Raw genomic sequence first — 19560 nt, 5'->3', positions numbered from 1 at the left:
GGGGAAGGCCTGCCTGCTGCGCCGGAGGGAGGGAGGGAGGGGGCCTCTTCTCCCACTGTGCGTGCCCTACATCTTGGAAATGGCCCCACTCGCAGCCTCCTCGGTTGGCAAACCGAAGTGCAAATCTGTGTTCTGGCTTGTTCCAGTGGCTGTCAGCGTGTTTTCCTCTTGTCAGCAGCAATTGACTGGTCAGGTTCACCCTTGTACAGCGATTGTAACAGCTCATTGACAGACCAGTGACCCAGCCGGACCCGATAATGGAAAACTATTGATTTCTGTGGGCTCAGCAGATCTAAAATGAATGCCCAATATAATGTCATCAGCTGTCTTGGACTCTGATAAAGAGACAAAGTATCAAAGATGCGCTGCCTGTCCCGACAATTTGCTTGCAAAAAAATACTGGACACAAACAAACAACAAAGCGGCCTCTCTCAGTTTTTCCCCTAATAAGCAACGAGCAGTCAATGCCTGGGTAAATGCTAAGAAACCGCAGCCCAGATGTGACGGGGAGTCCAACAGCCCCTTTAACCGAGGAGGCCCGTGGCAGCCCCTCCAGGTTTTAAACACTTGCCACAGAGGAATAAACGTACGTGTAGGTCAGTCGACACTAAACTCCACACCCATCCACCAGCCTCCAGAGAGCGAGTAACGCAAGAGGCGGAAAGGCTGCCAGGAGATGTAACCCAAGGGGGGGCCATGATTAACTCCTACCTGCAGGAAAGCGAAACAGCTTGAACAAGCCCGTGACGCTTGAGCTAATCACACACCCCTCCTGTGTCACAACAAATGCTCTGGGCGGAGGAAGATGTTAGGTAATAATGATAAATCCTACTTAATAAAAATCCCATAACACAAGGTGAAATTTTATATTTGTACAGCAGCCCTCATACGCTTGAGGCGTTCATGGATAAAAAAGCAGTGCAAGTCCAATTGAAATTTTGGGAGGAGGGAGATTGATATTTAGGGATTTGCAGAATTCTATGGCCTGTTTGCCATAAGCAATGCCATATGTAAGTTTAAACAGGAAGAGACACGAGTGCGACAGCCTTCTTGGAAAATGTTCAGCTTCGGGGCAAAAAGCAATAGCTCAAAGATTGACTTTTTTGGTCGTCGGGAGCCAAAGCGTGGCCTGTCCTCCCCGAGTAGATCATTCCACCCGGATAAAGCAGCCATCGCTTTCCGCGTCCCTGTGGCTGACTGACAGAGCTCAAACCTCACTGACACTTAGGCACATCAGGAAGTTGGTGGGAAGTTTACCAGCGCGAGGTCTATGGGAATCGGGATCAGACAGATGCTGGCTTTCTGTGGGATACCCAGTGCTTGCAGGAGATGTTTCACTGCTCCCCAAACCCCTTCTGTAGGGCCTGGAGCCTTCCGGAACTTAACTCCTTCCAGATTAACGAAGTTTCCTGTGAGGGCTGGGAGGAGAAAACAGAGCTACTTACCCTGGCAGATGCCAGCACACATTTAATTCAAGATCTAATACCAGTGGAGATTAGAACAGCTTTGTGATCCCGGTGAAAAAATTCAAGTGACCTTGGGGAAACATTTCTTTTAATTATGAACAATCGGTCAGTTTTATCACAAAAATACCATCCCTTCTTGAATGTATTTTCATCTTCTGTAGCCTTCTGCTCAGCGGCGTCTCCCCATACATGCCTCGTACCGCTCGCGTTGTCGTTCTGCCCATGACATGCACACAGATATGTATCGCCTTTACCTTCCCCTGACAACAGGCCCAGCTCTGTGATGTGCTACATACGCTCGTCAAGAGGAAATGACTGCGCGGATTATGCTAACGTGACCGCAGCTGAATACATTTCAGTTTCTACATATTTTCATTTTCTACACACTTCCCACTGCATAGCCTTGGCTCCCTCTCCTGCAGACGGCTCCCGAACCCACCTACCTCCACTTGAGCTTTTACTTCGTGTTCAATTTCCATATGTTGCTTTCAAGGATTTATCTTCTTGGCTTCCCCTCAGGGCCTGATCCTGTGAGAGTAATTGTGCCGCACCTGAGAAGTGTTAAGAAAGGCTGTGTGAATTGCCGACTGCGCTTTGGGTTTTGCTTTTTTAATTATCATTTTGAATTAAATGAAATGTAAACTCTTGCATCTTTTCGGTTTTTTTTATCCAAAACAAAACCCCTGAACATCTTCCATTAGCTAGAATGAGGAGCTGAAAGCCCTCCTATCCGTCTCGCAGAAGAGTTTTTCAGAGCACCAGAACCTCGTGCGTGATGCTCAAACCCAGATGTCTTGTCCCCGGAGAGGCTCAGTTCAGTTCTCAGCTCCTCTTCCTGCCCATTTCTCAGAACCCCAAATCTCGTGTTAAGCCAAGCGCAGATAATGTCTCCACACTACTCCCTCCTAAGTACAACGAACATGTTCAGGCCTTTGGATAGCAAGCTCCTGAGGCAGGGATTATGCTCTGTAGTATTACTGTTGTCATATTTTCCCTGTTGTAATGTTCCATGTACATTTATGTCATTTATAAAATACGATTAACAGACATACTGGAATCCACAATGGCCCAAAGAAGGGAATAATAGAAGTAGAGTAACCGTGTGCATTTGCTTCCTACAACTATGCTGTCTGTGGTGACCCACTCCCAACCAGCCGATGAGTAGTAAAAATGAAACACAATCCTGAATATTTAAACAGTATGGCAAAGCTGTTCATAGTTCCCTTTCACTTAGCAGAGACTTCACATCGGGGTTCAGCTTCCCTCTGCCTGAAGGCGTTGACCCCCTCTGTCCGCACGGCACACCTCGCCTCCTTCCAGTGAGTACCAATAACTAAGGCTTAGTACTGTTACGACCTGCTGGCTCGTCCAGCCACCAAGAAAGCATCCGAACAGTCATCCAAAATGAGCCGCTGGAAGGCACGTACCGAGTCATTATCCTTCCCCGGGAAAGACCACTCTGACTTGTACCTAACTGCACTTCCCAAAGATACTCACTACGGGACCAGCTGCCCCTTGTTTTCAGTGAAAGGTATCAACAGAATATGGACTACCCCTTTTTTACTAAAGATTCTAAATCAATGTAAATATATATTTTACAGTGTTCAATATTTCAATAGTGCATACACATACCTGTCTACTCTCAGGCCTGAGCCTATCGTACCGCCTCAGTGAGCTCTGCTGTACTGGGAGTTATTTTCACTGGGACGATTGCAGCCCGCCAGTATGGGCTGAGATTTTGTAGGCAACTGTCCTCCAACGAAGCCCGAATTGTGTTTTTTAACATTTACAAATAGGTTTGTGCAAATAATTGATTCTGCTGTAAAGCAACTGAATGAATCTAAAACGAGCAAAAACCCCACGTTCAGATCAATCTGAAATAATATTTTCCAGTTTTCTTTGCTGAAACAAAACAAATCCCATAGACCTTGCAGTGAGGAACGTGCTTTGTTTCATCCAAAATGTTTCATTTCAGGCACTTGCAACAGAAAAAACCCCCACAAGCCCACAAAGGAAATAAGAGGTTGGATTCACCACAGCTGCTGTCATTCCCTTTTTATCCACTAACCCAGTAATTAGGGCAGTGACCCAGGATGTGGAAGATCCATGTTCAATCCCTTCTCTGCCTGAAGGGATCTGAACCTCCATCTCTCACCTCCGAGGAGAGCGTCAGAGCCGCGGTGCCGGAGGGGGCCCTTCTCTGCCGTCTCCTTTCGGCTCGGTCCCTCCTGGGCAGGTGCTTCGCGTCGGCGGGACGCCCCGTCTCACCCAGGCACAGCCCCGCTCCCAGGGCCCAGCGTTACTCCTCCACCTCTGCCCTGCGGCTCGGCGAGTGCCGAGATGCTGGGCGCCAGGCGGAGGAGTTTCAGTAGGTTGGACGACTCTCGGATGCACCACACCAAAACATTTAAGGTACGTCCATAACCAGATCACCGAGGCGATCCCAGGTCTGCGTATCGATCCCCTAAGGCGAAACGAGAGTCCTCCTCCCCAGTTATGTATCATAATGCCAGGGCTTTTCCCCAGTAACTGAGCAAAATGCTAAAAGAAAAAAAAAAAGGAAAAAAAAAGTGTAGTTCAGAAAAATATCATCTTTCTCTAAGCCTAAATCTCTTCCCGCTTTTCGAACCACACTTTGCTACAATTTTCAATTACTCCCCTGATCAATTTTTGTCTGTTACTGTAAATTGCCTGTGATGTTAGGAAGGATTGATGTTAAGAAGGGTTTCCTAATATGAACTTACTGCTTTCTTGTACCTTTTAACCATAATTAGTTTCATAAGCAGCTTACACTAAGGCCAGGAATTAGTTGTACGATATTGAGTATAGAACTGAACATGTCAAACGCCCAGCCTTACGCATAGCTTTGCAGGGAAGCTTTACACACTGTAGTTCATGTGCCTCATTTTCATGTCACCAACGACATCAGCTGAAGTCCTTTCTTTAATTAGGAAAATTTGGCACCTCAACGCTACATTTTTACCAATTTTTAAGTAATCTTCATAATGTTAATAATGCTATTTAAAATTATTTTCTACTACATATTTCTATTGAAAAGAATGTCCTCCTTTATTAAATTTTTGCTCTATTGTTTCTAGAAGGTAAATAAATTATCTGGCACTTCTTGCAAGCAGACTCTGATTACTGCGAAGTCCATCATTTCTCAGTATTTGATAACCTTTTATTAGGGCTGACCTCTGGGGACTCTCCAGACAAGTGGCCACACAAATTCACAGTCGGAGAAGGGGATTCACCCATCCAAGTGTGAGAAGGACTCCTTTGTAATGAACATTAAAAAAAACCCCTCTACTTTCATCTTGCTTTTAGAGCCTCTAGCACAGCGTATTTACGGAATAATAAAACAGGGCTTCAGGCCTTTTCTTCTCATACATCAGCAACAGGATTCTGGTATCACGCTTATATGCTCTGTACACTATAAAATTTACTGTATCTTGCTTGTCATAGCTAATAGTCTCAAATATACTAAATGAAATAAATCTTCTGATACTGTTCTCACACAAGAATTAAATCACAGCACAAAACCGGCTGAGAATATCCCCGTGACAACTTCTGTCCCCTCCTCCCCTCATGAGTTAACCAGCCTCACCCTGGCATGCTGCTTATGCGGCTCATTTATTGTTGCCTGGTACAAACCATCATTCTGATTATTACTATTTATTTGTATTACCAAGAAGAAACTTCAAATGAAATCCTTAGTACCAAAAGCTATGCAGATACAAAACTCAGATGCTTCCCTTCTCAAAGAGCTGATACTCTAAAGAGACAGGAGGTGGGAGGAAGGAGCAGGGCATTTCCAGGCACAGTCATCACAGGGCCAACTGCATGCGCAAATGAAGGGAAACCACTGCTTCCAGAAATAACTTTGTCTCTCCTTTGCACTGATTTTAGAAATGAAAAAAAAACTGTGGAGTTACTAGAGTTAGAAATGAAAACAGTGAATGAATAGCTTGTTCTAGGGACTAACATGAATCAGAATCCATCAAGGTAACCTTAGACCTTCATCTCAAAAGTAATAAACATCTGGGATTTTTATACCCACTTCAGCCAGTGGGAAAATGCTACTGTAAATTATCTGCATTTCATGTGCATGTGTGAATGGGTGTGTAAGTGTGTGTGTATATATACGCTTCATTGTTTCATTTAATTTTTGTATCAATCAAAAATATATTAAACATACAGAAAAAGTAACAGCCTTTCTTCTCATGGTATCTTTAATCTGAAGTTGTGCAAGAGAGGAAAAAACCAAGGTCTCCTGCTATTTTGAGTCATAAGGAGGGTTTTTTTTGTAATGAAGGTTCACAGCGATTGCAAACACTAAGGGAAGCCACAGCAGCTCAGGTGCCCTCCAGCGCAGAGACGCAGCCCCAGCCTGCAGACGCCTGAAGCCTGGCACAAGGAGGGTGCGCACCCAGCGGCCCCAGCACGGCCGTCTTCTCTAGTCTGCAACACAAAAACTGCCACAAACCTACATCTGGTTCTCATGAGTCCTCCTCAGTAAGAAGAAACACGTGCGCTGAGGAGTCACGGCGCAGATTTACCGGCGTCCCGCTGCCCACGCTGGCCTGCGCCCGTCCTTGGCCCAGGGAGTGCCGGGCAGGTTTCTTGCAGCAGTGCTGGTGCTGCATTGCAACCTGCCCTCGCAAACAGATCCAGAAAGGAAGGAAACCCCACTCATCCCGCTCCCTTACATCTCCACCAGTTAGCCCAAATGCAGTTCTGATGTGATTCAGGATCATGGCCCCTGGAGTCCATCCACAGAATCACAGGCGATGCATTAGTGTGATCCTACTGGCATCCTGCTTGGAAGTGAAGTGTAAAACCTTAATGCTGTCATTGGCTAGTGACAATCCCTGCTAAGAACTCCCCTATTCCTAACCCCATATGGGGCACTCTTTAATTTAGTCTCACTTGGAGCACCAGATGCTCTAATTACATCATCCTGATCTTCTACAAGGTGTATTAGACAAGCAAATGCTACATCTGTAACAGTGACAAGTATTATTTTTAATTGCATCCATGATGGTTTCATTTCAAAGCTCAAGAATCCTCTCCAGCAGGCCCATTTCATGTTTTTACACGACCCAAGAGCCTCAGTGAGGAATTCTTGAGATACGTTCACTTGTATCTGCTTACAAAAAGTCTCAGGCACATAAGGCCATGAACATTTCTTGCCCATCTGCTCCATAAATTTTTCTGTAAGGCTTATTGCAGAACACAGTAAATGAGTTATGGGTGGTCAGCTGTTGCTTTCTGATTTTGCCACAGTTGTTGCTCTAGTTGCAGATAGAGCCCATACCTGCATCAGCCTGCTTGATACAATCTCTGTCCCCATGAAACTGTTAGATCCAGCATCCGAATTACTGTAGCTGCATCATCCCTTAATGATTCATCTACCCTGGTTATATACAGGTACTGAAAAGGACCTTGAGGTCTGTAAGTTATTTTATTGGAATATTATAGAAAACAGATGTTTTTCCCTTAATCCTGATGACATGTTTAAACACAGACCGGGACAATTAGAAATCCAGTGCCCTGGAGACTGATTATCCATCAGCGACAATTTTCCAGATTATCCTTTTTTGTTCTCACGTAATGATAATATATATGTTGATAATTGTATCATTGCCTGCCTCCACCCTCTTGGAGTATAAAGAAAACTTCTGAAAAGTAGTTCTCTACCCACTTTCTTTAAGAACAGCAGCATAACATCCAGCGTGACGAGTGACTGTTCGGAAATAACTGAACATCTCAGGTGCACAGAGAGAGAGAGAAAGCCAGTATCTCCATCAGCTGAGACACATGGCTCTAACACACTGTCAGCCCTCTCATTTACTCCAGGCCACACACAGGAGAGCTTAAAGAGCTAATCTGATTCCCTTCTTGATGCTACTCATGTCAGAGTATTCATTATACTTGAAAATCAACATAAAAAACCCAGTGAAACGTAGGTTAAAGGAAAAAGCATAACCTAAAATGAGGAAAACAAGCTCATGTTCTGAGCAGCAGCAGTAGCATGGCCACCCGTTAAACTCCACCAGGCTCCACATTTGTTCCAGAATAGTTCATTTCACAAACGGGATTTGGGGTGAACAAGAGGAGGTCAAACAAGATGATGTACCTTCTGCTCCGCAAGCATTGCCAGCCTTGCAGAATTTCAGGTCCTTGTCTCCGCTCTGCCTACTATTGCCTTAGCACAAGGGAATACATACATAGCCCTTCATGGAGGTATCACCAAGTCTTTTGGCCATTGATCCTGCCTGACCAATTCACTTCCCAAATTTCTTCATCATCAGAATATCATCTGTGACCGAGACTCGTTGCCTTCAGGAATTTCCCATGGTGAAAACTTTTGCTGCATCGGCCCAAGTGGGGCAGGAAACATCTTCTTTTTGCCTTGTTTGTGCTGCAAAGAAGCAAGCAGAAGACACAAGTCAGAAGTTTTGGCTGGAACAACTGTTCTTGGTACTGAGTGTTCACAGCAGAGCTGAGAGGATCTTTCTAGAGAGCTCCAGCATTAGCTAATGTCTGCTTTACTGACATATTTGGGCATTCCCCTCTGTTCAGGTGAAGTATTAAGATTTCTGCAACTCTAGTATCTCATTTGCCTTTAAATTGTGCCTTTCATCCCTGTAGTTTGTCCTTTACATGGGTGAACAATCCAAAATCCACCTACTTTCTGAAACAAAAAAACCCCTTAATTTAAATATTTCAATTTAAATTAAAAATATGTGGCTTATAGAAACTGTTTATAGACTTGTTATGTCTATAAAGTATCCAGCTACTTGTTTACTTCACAGATTAATTTTGACTGACAAAACTATGTGGCCCAAAGAGCCTTACAAATACAGGCAACGTTATGCCTATGTATTTATGGCATGCAAGGAAAAAAGCCAATTTTTTAAACACGATTCTGTCAGAGGGAGGAAGATATAAGGGGATAATTCCCACCAGATCCAAGACAAGGGTTGACAAGAAAAAACTGAGAGAGAAGTGACTGAGTCCATTCTCAAAGAAGTTGCTTCCCGGGAGGAGTGCAGAGCAGCTTGGGCTGGGACTTCAGAAGAAGGAGCTGCCCTGCCTGCTGTTAGCGATCGTCTCTGGGGGCCAGCAAAAGGTAAATAATTCCATTATGTTTTAAAGAACAGCAACATGCACCCATGCCAGACTTGGGGAACTTGTAGATGGCACAGGAAGCTTAGCAGTGGAAGCAAATAAATCACCCCCCATTAGTCGCACACTGATGAGAAGAAACCAGACAATTACCAAAAAGGTAGAGTTACAATACAGGCAACAGGAAAACTGGTGCCTTTTTAAAGGACTTAAAAGGAGACGTACTCTGCCACATGGAAGCTACGGAGAAAGCAAGCCCAGCTCGCGTGTCCTTGCCACCGCCGGGCTTCTGTAACTGCGGACGCGTGTTACACCTTTACCAACTTTCTTGAGCAAGGGTGTAAAGCTTCTCCACAGCCCTCGCTGCCCAGCGCACACCTCGCCCACTGCGCGTGTGAGCAAGACAAGCACACGAAGGAGATTTGTAGGCACGTATCCAAAATACACTATACCTTTGGTTTTAATCTCTTTTAAATGACATGCTCCCACATGAGGTAAAATCAGGGTCATATTCAAGCTTTTGTTATGAGAAGAAGCCGTGCCTACGTTAGAGCAAATTCGGTGCGTCCCACCGGGTTACTGGTCCCTCGCTGCGCCGCGCTCCTGCAGCCGAGCCAGATGGCCAGTGTGGAAGCCTCTTGCAGGGACACATCTCTATAGAGGAGGATGTCGCACTGTACCGGGTGACCAGGCTGTCACTGAATGCAACTCCGTCACGGTATTTAAATCACATTAAAGCTTTCTTTTATTACACACCCCCTTGTGATTTTGCCCGGCTACATTCTAATTACCAGCCTTGCTGCAGCACACGTGGGTTCCACAGCTCGGTCCCCCTCCCATTTTATGGGAAACGACTTATCTCGCACAATCCTAATGAAAATACTGCAGTGGGATAACTCTCTCCTTTTTACCTTGCATTTCCTATTCTATAGCGTAAGCCGCTTTTTGTGGGGGAGAGAGACAACAAAATATTCAGGTTCATAGGCATTTTTAGAAACAGCAGATACATCTGTTAAGGCTCCCTGAAGCAGTTGAATCACTTTTGCTAGTTTCTTACATAATATCTGATCTTGAAGTATCAGTATATTTTTCCATGTCAGATGTCAGCTGCACCTGTTTTTCAAAGATACTATATTTTGCATTTCTTATTCTCAACCTATTAACTTCTCAAATAGGGTATTTTAAAGGAGATGCATTTCACCAGCTTCTGATGACTTATACCAGTTTTTTCTGAGCAATTTTTTTAGCAGTAGGCACAGTTCCTCTGTCCTATCCAATTAGTTCCCAGCAGTGATCAGGTCAGAGATCACGTGGACTTTAACGGAGAACTTAACGTTCAGGAAAGCTTAAAGACTAGGATGTGGCTTCGTTCAGTGTGTCCACAGTACCACCGCTGCCCTCGGCCATGGCTTTGCCATTCTCTATTTTCCAGTTACAACACTAACCATACCTAAACCCCACAATGATTTCATACTGCCTTGCTGTTTTCATAGCTTCGCTGTTGAGAAAGATCAAAATAATTTTGACCGTTAACCAAGGCAAAGTACTGATGTGGTGAAAGGCTACATTTGTACTTATTATTTCATTTGATTTAGTTCCTAAGTGCAGAACTGGAGATGGGCCTCGTTAAGCTGTGCAGGCAGAGGCCACCGTCAGGTAGGGAAGTAGCTCAGATCCGCAGGGTGAAGAGGGGTAAGGAATCTCACCTTTGCAAGTCTTCTGGAATTAACAGACTTCTAAGGAGAACCTTTCTAGTTCAAAATGACACAACTAACGCTCTCCTGGAGGCAGGGGAAAGGGACTGAGAGAGAAAGTACACGCAGGGCAAGTTCAGAAAAAGTAGGGAAAGTCCTCAGATTTTCTCTGGCAATAAACAAGCTTCCCATGACAGCAGCGAACACCAGTGCTAGCTGTGGGCAGCATGTGCTGCCGTTTGCTGGCAGCTGGAGTATGAAGCAGTTGAAGCTCTGAATACATCTGGTTCAATTTTCAGGAACTGTTCAATTTTTATTGTGGTCCCAAACTGGTTAGAGATTTCTCTCTGTGTGCAGTAGTAACAGCAACAGCAGAACAGATTTGCCAGCTTCTGTCAAATTCTGAGAGGCAGAAAGCTGAAACAAAGCACCTAAATTCAAAATCAGCCTTGACTGCTTAAGGATGGGGAGGTCTCACCGGCCATCCAGGGATCTCTCTGAGACCAGGACTCTAGCTAAGTACCTAGCACTAGATAGCCAGGATTGAAATTTTCAGTCTGTTAAGGTAGGGACACCATCTGAAATCTGGAAGACAACAGGAAGATAAGCACCTACTGCTTCAAAAGAGAAAAAGATAAAAGATGTGTCCACTGTAAACCTGGCTGCTACAGCAGCCGGTATCGTACACATCTAGACTGTAGATACTCTTGCGTAACATACCTGCTGCTTTTAATTTCTAAGGTAACATGAAGAAAACATAGCCTGGACCATCATACAACTTCCACAGCCCAGCACACAACACATGTTACAGCAGGAGCAACTGGAAAGCAGGGCTTCCTGCCCTTCTCCCCACCCTTTATGAAATTCTGTGCCAGCTGCTGCATATTGCAGGAAATTACAGAAACCTGTAGGCTGCTGATTCTGTTTGCTGCTGGCAGTGGAGGGGGCTGCTCACATACTCTTGGTGCCTTTCTATATCTACATCTGAAATCACAGTTTAATTTCCTAAGAATTTCATGCTATTGCATTCATAATTTACTCATAAATGGGCTGAAATTCTTATCTCCAATATGTTTTTACCAGTTTTTAATAGATATCCCTGTTTCACTTTGCTCAAAGCAGCTAACCAGCTGCTTGTTCACAAAAATCATTCAAGCAAATGCTCCATTTTCTAAATACTTTTATGGTTTCAGAAGGGCTCTCAGGAAAAAAAAAAAAAAAAAAAGAAAGAAAAATAGGAAAAAAAAAAAAGAAGAAAAAAAAGAAAAGCCAGTAATCCACCTTTATGCAGACAAAACAGAAAGACGGTACAAAACGTTCACTTTCCCAGATGGGCTCATGCTGTGTAAGGCAACTCATGAGGCAAGAGTTCAGGTCCCAACAGCAGAGTCAGCTCCACAATCCTGGGTTGGTACCAACTGCGTAACTTGGGATTTTTGTTCTGTGCAATTTCTCTTCCAAGTCACTCTAAAATCTAAACATCTCCTCCTCCCCCCACCACTTAGGTACAGACAGCTACTGTCTCCATATCAAATAAATCAGAAATCGGGCCATTAGCTATGCTTTTAAGAATACTAAGCAGTAGTCTATCTGTGTTCACAGTGATATAGCTTATAGGACTTTCCCAGAAAAGCTTCATCACTGGTAGCCAGCGGTAAAATAAAGTCCTAAAGGACAAGAGAGATGAAAAATGAAGAAGAAAAAGCAAATGTGGATATAAGCAAAAACTGAGGAAAGGGAAAACAAACCAAGCTAGGAATGAAGATAATGAAAACGGTCAGGTTAGCAGCCCAGTGAGACGCGGCTAAGTACTGTCCCCAGATGGGAACCTGGGCCTGAGGGCAAAGAAATGAGTTTGGGATCCTGGAAGAACATTCACATTCTGGGTCAGGTTCTTTAGTCGTTTATTAGCACTTATGGCCAGCTGCAGTCAGAGAACACTGGGTTTAGCAGCGGAAGTTATTTCAATGAGAAGAGAACATTATAAAACAGTAAAGGGGAGAGATTTTTTTGGAGGCAGTGAATGGTAATCCCTACATGAACAGAACCTGGAAAATTCAGATTTCAGTACCAAATCAGTGACGGAGGCTGTATGTGGGAAAAGCAGCTCATGCTCCTTCATGACTTGACCAAGTGCCTATGGATTTATACGCAGCACTTAAAAGGAAGGCATCAGTAACGTTCTCCAGATGGCAAAGGGAATGGGTACAGTTGACTTTCAACACAAGAAACTGGATTTAAAGCCTCTTTTCCCTGTCACTGTCTATTTCTTTAACGGTTTGGGGTTAAAACGTATTCCTCAGCTGTTCAGCTAAGGATAATATTTGCCCTAACCTCCTTGGTGCTAGGAATCCAAATGCACCCCTGAAGATTTGGAGGCACAGCAAATGCAGCCATCAGCTGGATTTCAGGGACTACAAAACAAGTGTCAACCTCAGGCTTATACTGTCTTCTCCTGTTTGCAGTTTCTGTTTTAACCTATGGGGTTTTTGTTTGTTTGTTTTTAGAAGACTTGTTTTCCTGCTTCTTTATCCAAATAAGGCTATTTTCTTTCTCCTACTTTCACACAATTGTTTTTTCAGGGAAGAGACAGATGAAAGAATTATTCCTTGTCAGCAAGACTTGTACCTGGGTGACACGCAATTCCTTATTTGGTTAAAACACAGGTTAACGGTGTTAGCTTGCATTCTGCTTTATCAGTCACTTCTTTTCTGAAGCCATTTCAAAGAGCACAATGGGATTCAGAGCTTCAGCATGTTGCTACAGCAGTGAGGATGGATTTGGATGAGTTTCACAGAGCTACAAACATGATTCACAGCTGCTGCTGGCTTAAAGATAGATAATCAAATGTTTAGATGTGAAGTTTCCAGTTTTTAATAAACAGATTTTTTAAAAGTGGTAGATTATATTTAAGAACACTCACCGTAAATATGATGTAACCATGTTTCATGTTGCAGGTCTCTGACACAAAAGCAGAGGGATTATCATCATCACTCGGTATGTAAACCTCAGATCTTAGGAGTTAAAAATACTACTTTTAAGTGAAAATACAGGCTAGAAAGCCCAACGGTGTTGCGATTTATACAACATGTAGAGTACAAGCACTTTGGAAGCCGTGGGAAGGCTCCAGGGCTCCCTTCGTTCCCCCACTGGTCAGTAAGAATCGTAATTTCGTGGGCTCTGGGCTCACAGTTACCAAGGATGCTACTTGCTTGCGTTTTAATTGTAGCAAAAAGAGTGTGCAGCGCCTGCACGAGAAAGATCTTTCAGGGCTTTTATGACAACCTTTGCCTCCACCTAGAAAAAAAGCATCCCTACAGGGATGCATTTATTCCCATTTTTATTTCTAGCCAAAATAACAGCACGTCACTCTTCAGGCGACATGCGCAAACCACCTTCACAACCAGCGACATCCCGCCCAGCCCCCTCCACCTCGCGCTCCAGCGTGCTGGACCTACCTGCGCGTGAGCTCAGGCAGCCGGAACCGCCTGCCCTGCCCGGGAAAGGGGAAAGCGCTGCAGCCAGACACCAGCTTCTTGGACCACGAGGTTTTTCTGCTTGATGCGCTTGAGGATGACCAAGAAGTTTTATGAAAAGGCTGTTAGCTGACATGTTCGAACCTTAATAGGAGAACAGGGTGCTAAAATTAGAGAGATTTATTGTTTCGCTTTTTTAAATACAAGTTTATCAGCCTATAGTGCAACTAGAAATGAGAACAAGCAGTGCCAGAGTATCAACCGTAGCGACACCCCCACTCCAGCCCTTGTTTAACCAAACAAGCAACACCCCCAGCACTCTTTCATGCTAAATTTGATCAACCTCTGCATTTTGTTCTTAGTGTGTGTGCGTGTGAATGGTTGTGACGTGGCAATGAATCCTTTCATGCTCCAGCAGGAGACGGTGGGGAACTGCAGAGCGCCAGCTAGGCTGGGTTTTTCAGAGGACTCTGGGTCCAGGTACATGTGGAAGCCACGGCACAGCTAGTGCCGTAGGGAAAAACTGCTTCGAACTGGGAGAGAAGGTATCAGTGAAACTGGGTTGTGCAGAGCAAGAAGCGGCAGGATACGCGCAGATGAGAGCCATTGTTATTTGTGATTCTGCTTCAGATTTGGGGCCCTGGCTCTGGTGATGTTCCCTCCACCACCTATCATCATTCTTGGTCTCCAATACTGGAATGTAAATATCCCCTCCCTGCCTCACCTCTGAATTTTCAGAAGGCTACCGCCAGCGACACTGCCCTCTTTGCCTCGCCACCCAACTATTCAGGTTAGGGTGGAAGTCCCCGGTTTAAGCGACACATGCTGTGCAGCTCACCTCTGAAAGAACACCAAGAAGCCTGCGGTGTTAAAAAGGAACATTTTATTGCAAGAGATTACAGACCTGGCACTATGGCCAAATGTTTCCATTACATCAAAATTGCTACCCATGTATCAGGCAACAGCACCTACAAAGCATGGTGGATTGAAATACCTGAAATCATAATGCAGCCAGTTTTTTAAAATAAGTACCACCCTAAAAAGATTTTTTTTTTAAAAAAAAAACCAAAGTCAAATGTATACAAACCAATTTTTTTTTTCTTTAATATGAAACTGGTGTTTAAGTATCCAGGCCACTAACTACTGTGGTAAAAAGTGGAAAAGTCTGTTAACCATAGCACTCACCTAAACAAGTCTCATTCACAGCCATTACCATTTAGTTACAAGCAAGTACTTGTTACTCGCTGTTAATTTTTCCGTATTTATTCAGCCAACATTTATCTTCTGTAGGTTTTCAGAATCGGGTAGAAGATTTAATGAATAACCCCTCTTTAAAGCACTACTGACATGCAGGAAATCTAGAACCACAACTGGCCCAGAAAAAGCACTGGAGTCAAAATAGCTTTGCAGGAGCAGATCTCCCCGAGTCCCGTGACGCTGACCTTTTGAAACTTTGGATGGGTGCACATCTCTGAGCCCCGATTCATGACTCTCATTCATCTTGTGATCCACTTACCTCAAAGACCTTGGTGATTTCCCTGAGCGTGGCTGAAAAGGTAGGACTTTGAACAGGCACATAGTTCAAACGTGAGAAGTCTGGCCCAGGACACAAACCCCAACCGTTAGAATCCCTGTCTCGGGCACGTTAGGTGCTCGCTCTCCCTCCCCAACGGCTAGTGTTAGCTATTGGCTGGTCTGTGCTTTTTCTCCCACGGAGAAGAGTCAGTAGCTCATTTCCTGACACCACTGGCTGGGTAAGGTGAGCCCTGAAGAAGCACAAGTTGGATCTGTGCGCAGAGCGGGGCTGCCTTGGCTTGTGGGAGCAGTCCACCTAATCCAATTCACACAATCCATACGAAGCAGTATATGGCAAACACGAGTAAATGCCCAGGGATCTTTGTGAGCCAACGTTTGTTATCTGCTTGCCTCCATCTCCCATTTTCCATTCATACGGCCTGAACATGCTAGCGCTTGGCAGCAGCTACCACAGGCACTTTAAAATTGCCTTTCCAAGGTCTGGCAGAAACCTCTTTTCAAGGAATGCAAACAGAGTTTTAATTTTTTAAGATGATTTGGAAATATCGGGACTAGGGGATATGGGCAATCTTCTTGCAAAAAGTGAGGGGTGGTCTTCTACATTTCCCAGGCTTCTCTAAGCATTCTGAAAATTCCTTCGTAATTTTCCAGAGGCTGCTACTTAAGAGACCTTTACCAGAAACGAGGGTAACTCCACAAGCATGTAAGATTGTGATAAGGAACCAAAATCAACCAAACAAAAATCACTAGGCCACTGCAGCCTTTGCCCCAAAGCAATCTAGCCAACATGAACAGACTAACACTCGTGTTCATATGTGCAATTCTGGAAGTCCAGCTCTTTAGCACAGACTGCCATAGAGCCTCTCAAGCCACACATCTCAAAACATGAGATTCATATAATAAAGTGACTGATTTAATTAACTTTCTTCTACCAGACTATTTAGAATCTCTGTAACTCCAGAAAGGGGGATTTATATCTCATTGTCGGTAGTGACAGAAGATCTGAGAAAACAAATAGCCCCACTTGAGGACTAGAGGCTAAAGAAAGCTTAAGGGTACTCAATTATTATTAAAAAAAAAAAAAAATCATTCAGTCCATATCAACCACATATGCAATTAATTTAATAATCAGAAGAGTTCTAGAACTTCTGTATGTATTTCAAACTATATTGTCAAGGACCTGATGCAAGCAGGGCACACAGCTCCAGTGCACCTACTCAGAAAGCCTGCCACTCCTCATCAAAAGAATCTCATTTTCGAAACTAATCAAGCCTAGAGCTCCCTGCTCTTCAGACACAACCTTGCATTTTAGCGTTACAAAAAGCAGCTCAATATTGGGGTTTAATAAATTAAATAGAATTAACTAGGTTTTTTTATTATTAACCTAATAGTTTTTGCTACTGCAAAATTCTGCATGGTATGGCTTCACCTTACAAGCATTCTTAACAATACTAGATAAATAGCATTTGCACTTAATTGATTTTTTCATCTGTTAAAACAGCCACAAAATATGGTGCCCTCACGAGCACTTTTTTTTGGTGAGAAGGGTAAACAAGCACTCTATTAAAGCATTATAAACATTCAAGGTGATCTGATCACTTCACTCTACTCTGTTTCAACACATTGCTGTGAATCTTCCAGTTTCACAGCATATAAAAAAATCCCACAATCATCCACAAATTTAGAAATTTGTTAGTCTGCATACACATAAGTTGTCTGCAATACATTTCAACATCCCAGTTACTTTCCCAAAATCTCTAAAATATTTTTTTTTCTCCAGCCTTTAAATGTATTGATGTAGATTTTCCAGTTAAAAAAAGGGAATAAATTTTGACAATAAAGCTAAGGTTATCTGTAGCAACTCGTGCAGTAAAACACCCGATAGCATTAATTTAATGACAGAGCTAGGATGGCCTTGTCTCAGGACTCTGTCCTGCACAGCTGTGCTATTTTAGCCCATCTATTTTATCAGAACATTAACAAGCCTCGTGTTAACTCTGAACTGCGCACATACAGGAAGACAGACATTTACTCATATTTTCCACCAAATGTAATGCGTCTGTGAACAAGTCAGTTTATTGCAAGTAAATGTACTTATACTTAAGATCATGAGAAGATTCTAATCTCAAGCAAGACAAATCAATTTCACAAACTTAATTCACACAATGCAAATAAATGCTTCACATTATAGACATTTAGATTTTCTTTAAACCTTTTTATTTAGAGATTTTTCTGGTAAGGAGATATACCATAGGAAAGCAATTTCACTGGCAGTGAGGTATGTATATACTCTACCAAAATACTCCTCTTGTTTTAACTGCTTTTAACTTTATTTACATATAAAGAAAATATCAATGCATATCCTTGGCTTAACTACAGTATCTGTTACCCTATATGAGTAAAATGAAATGTTACTTTGCATACAAAATTGATTTGTAGAGGAATCTGATTTGATTTAAACAAAAATCATGTTCTGAAGACAGTTTAAATGAACAAACACAATTCATCATGACCAAGACACCTGCACCATATTTCCATCCTCACAGCACATTTATTTCAGTAATTCTGTAAGTAGGTCCTTAGCATGAGCATAGTGTTACAGTTTTCATACATATAATCACATCCAAAACAAGCTCTAAAATTTAAGTTGTAAACATTCTCTTCATATGTAGAAACATTTCAATCTGCTTTCGAATTTTCTAAAATGATCAATCGTTTAAACAGAATTATAAATGAAAAGTCTACTCTAACCGTGTAGTGAGCAATGCTTATTAGTACATTTCTACAGTGTTAAATAAAATAGTAGAGAGGCAAACTTCTGTAAGCAAGTCAGACTTTAAGTAAATCATCATAAAGAAACAAACTTGTTAACAAAAAGATGCTTTGTAATAAAGAAAGTTGGATTGAATCTACTATGATACAAAAACATAAGGGTAAATACCATCTTTGTTGACAAGTAGGAGGTAGCATGGATGCACCACTTTATTGTCAGTGAGAAATGCAACTGAAGTAAAGAATATTTCCTTACCACAAATTTCCAGTATTATGTACATATTTCTCTTAGAAATTTGTTTAAACAAGTTTCCCTCCACTTTTTAGTACAAAAAGCCTCATGTGATTTAAAAAAAACACTTACACACCTAGATAGAATAGTACTAATTGCCCTATTTGAATGAAACAGTCTCTTGAACTATGAAGTACATGATATTTAATGCCCTAAGTTGAGTAAATTGTATTAGCAGTTCTTGGTATTATACAAAACACTACATACATACAAACAAAATATAATAATATCTTATTTTACTATGTAACTCTTTTTGGAATAAACAGAGCCTTGATTTGGGTAACACTGAAGAGAACATGGTTTCTTTGTTTTATTAAAATCTGTCTTTTAAGTACCCATGTGCAACAATTTAAAAATGGCTGCCATACATGTAATGGTCTTGTATTGATAGTGAACACAGTAACTGACAAAAACATAATAAACCTTAAAAACACATCTTCCACCCTATATAAAATATAAAGACTACTTAATGTAACTGTTAAGTATTCAATTTATTTTGATGTTACTGTAATCCACTTCCTCTATTTTCCTGTCTTTAGCATTTATAAACATAATTTAGTGTAGCAATTTATTTTAAAAAATGACAAAGTATTTCAAATTTACATCCAATTAAAATTTAAAATGTTTCCTTGTTCTATGACGCTGCTTCTGCCATCAGTAAAGAAAATGAAGTTTCAGTAATTGAAGCAGGCTTTTTAAGTAGCGATGTGACTTCAACCATGCCAGCTCCAGTCCGTGGAAGATTTGCGTTGACAATGTGTCGCTGCAAGTGCTTTATCCAGTCTTCTTGAACAGACAAAGGTCCTCGAAAGACCAGACCACAAAACCTATGCAAATATTAAAATTAATCCATGAAGATATATCTAGCTCTACTGAAAAATTATAAAATAAAGACATTAAGTGGAAAGTCTTAATTTTCTTGAAGTTCGTTTCTACATATTTTAGCTGAAAATCTTAGTAATTGATTTCATTTATAGTAACTGTGAGCATAAACCCCCCCACAGTTTATACAACTTACACTCTTAACATTTTTAACGCTAGCAGTAACAATCTGTTGTTCTTATGTAAGGTTTCTTTTGAAGGACAGAAAATTACTCAGACATGATCATTAAGATTTCAGCTAGAGAAACAGCTGGCAACCCAATACCTGAGTATGACTGATTCAAGTCCTCTTGTTCAAATTAATGAAAATA

General features: G+C 42.3%; 1 protein-coding gene across 13 annotated transcripts in view; it reads right to left on the bottom strand.

The window, feature by feature from the left end:
• Positions 1 to 14633: 14633 nt before the first annotated feature.
• Positions 14634 to 19560, bottom strand: part of ZNF644 (zinc finger protein 644) — an 84741-nt gene continuing 79814 nt past the window's right edge. For all 13 annotated transcript variants that reach the window (XM_030031875.2, XM_030031884.2, XM_030031879.2 and 10 more), the window contains one exon: positions 14634 to 19194. In XM_030031875.2, coding sequence (XP_029887735.1) covers positions 19002 to 19194 — 193 coding nt within the window. In that variant the 3' untranslated portion in view covers positions 14634 to 19001. The remainder of the gene's footprint in view (positions 19195 to 19560) is intronic.

The sequence above is a fragment of the Aquila chrysaetos genome, chromosome 12, assembly GCF_900496995.4.
Source record: "Aquila chrysaetos chrysaetos chromosome 12, bAquChr1.4, whole genome shotgun sequence".
Taxonomy (NCBI): Eukaryota; Metazoa; Chordata; class Aves; order Accipitriformes; family Accipitridae; genus Aquila; species Aquila chrysaetos.
The sequence above is the reverse complement of the archived record's forward strand: the minus strand, read 5'-3'. Positions and strand labels throughout refer to the sequence as shown.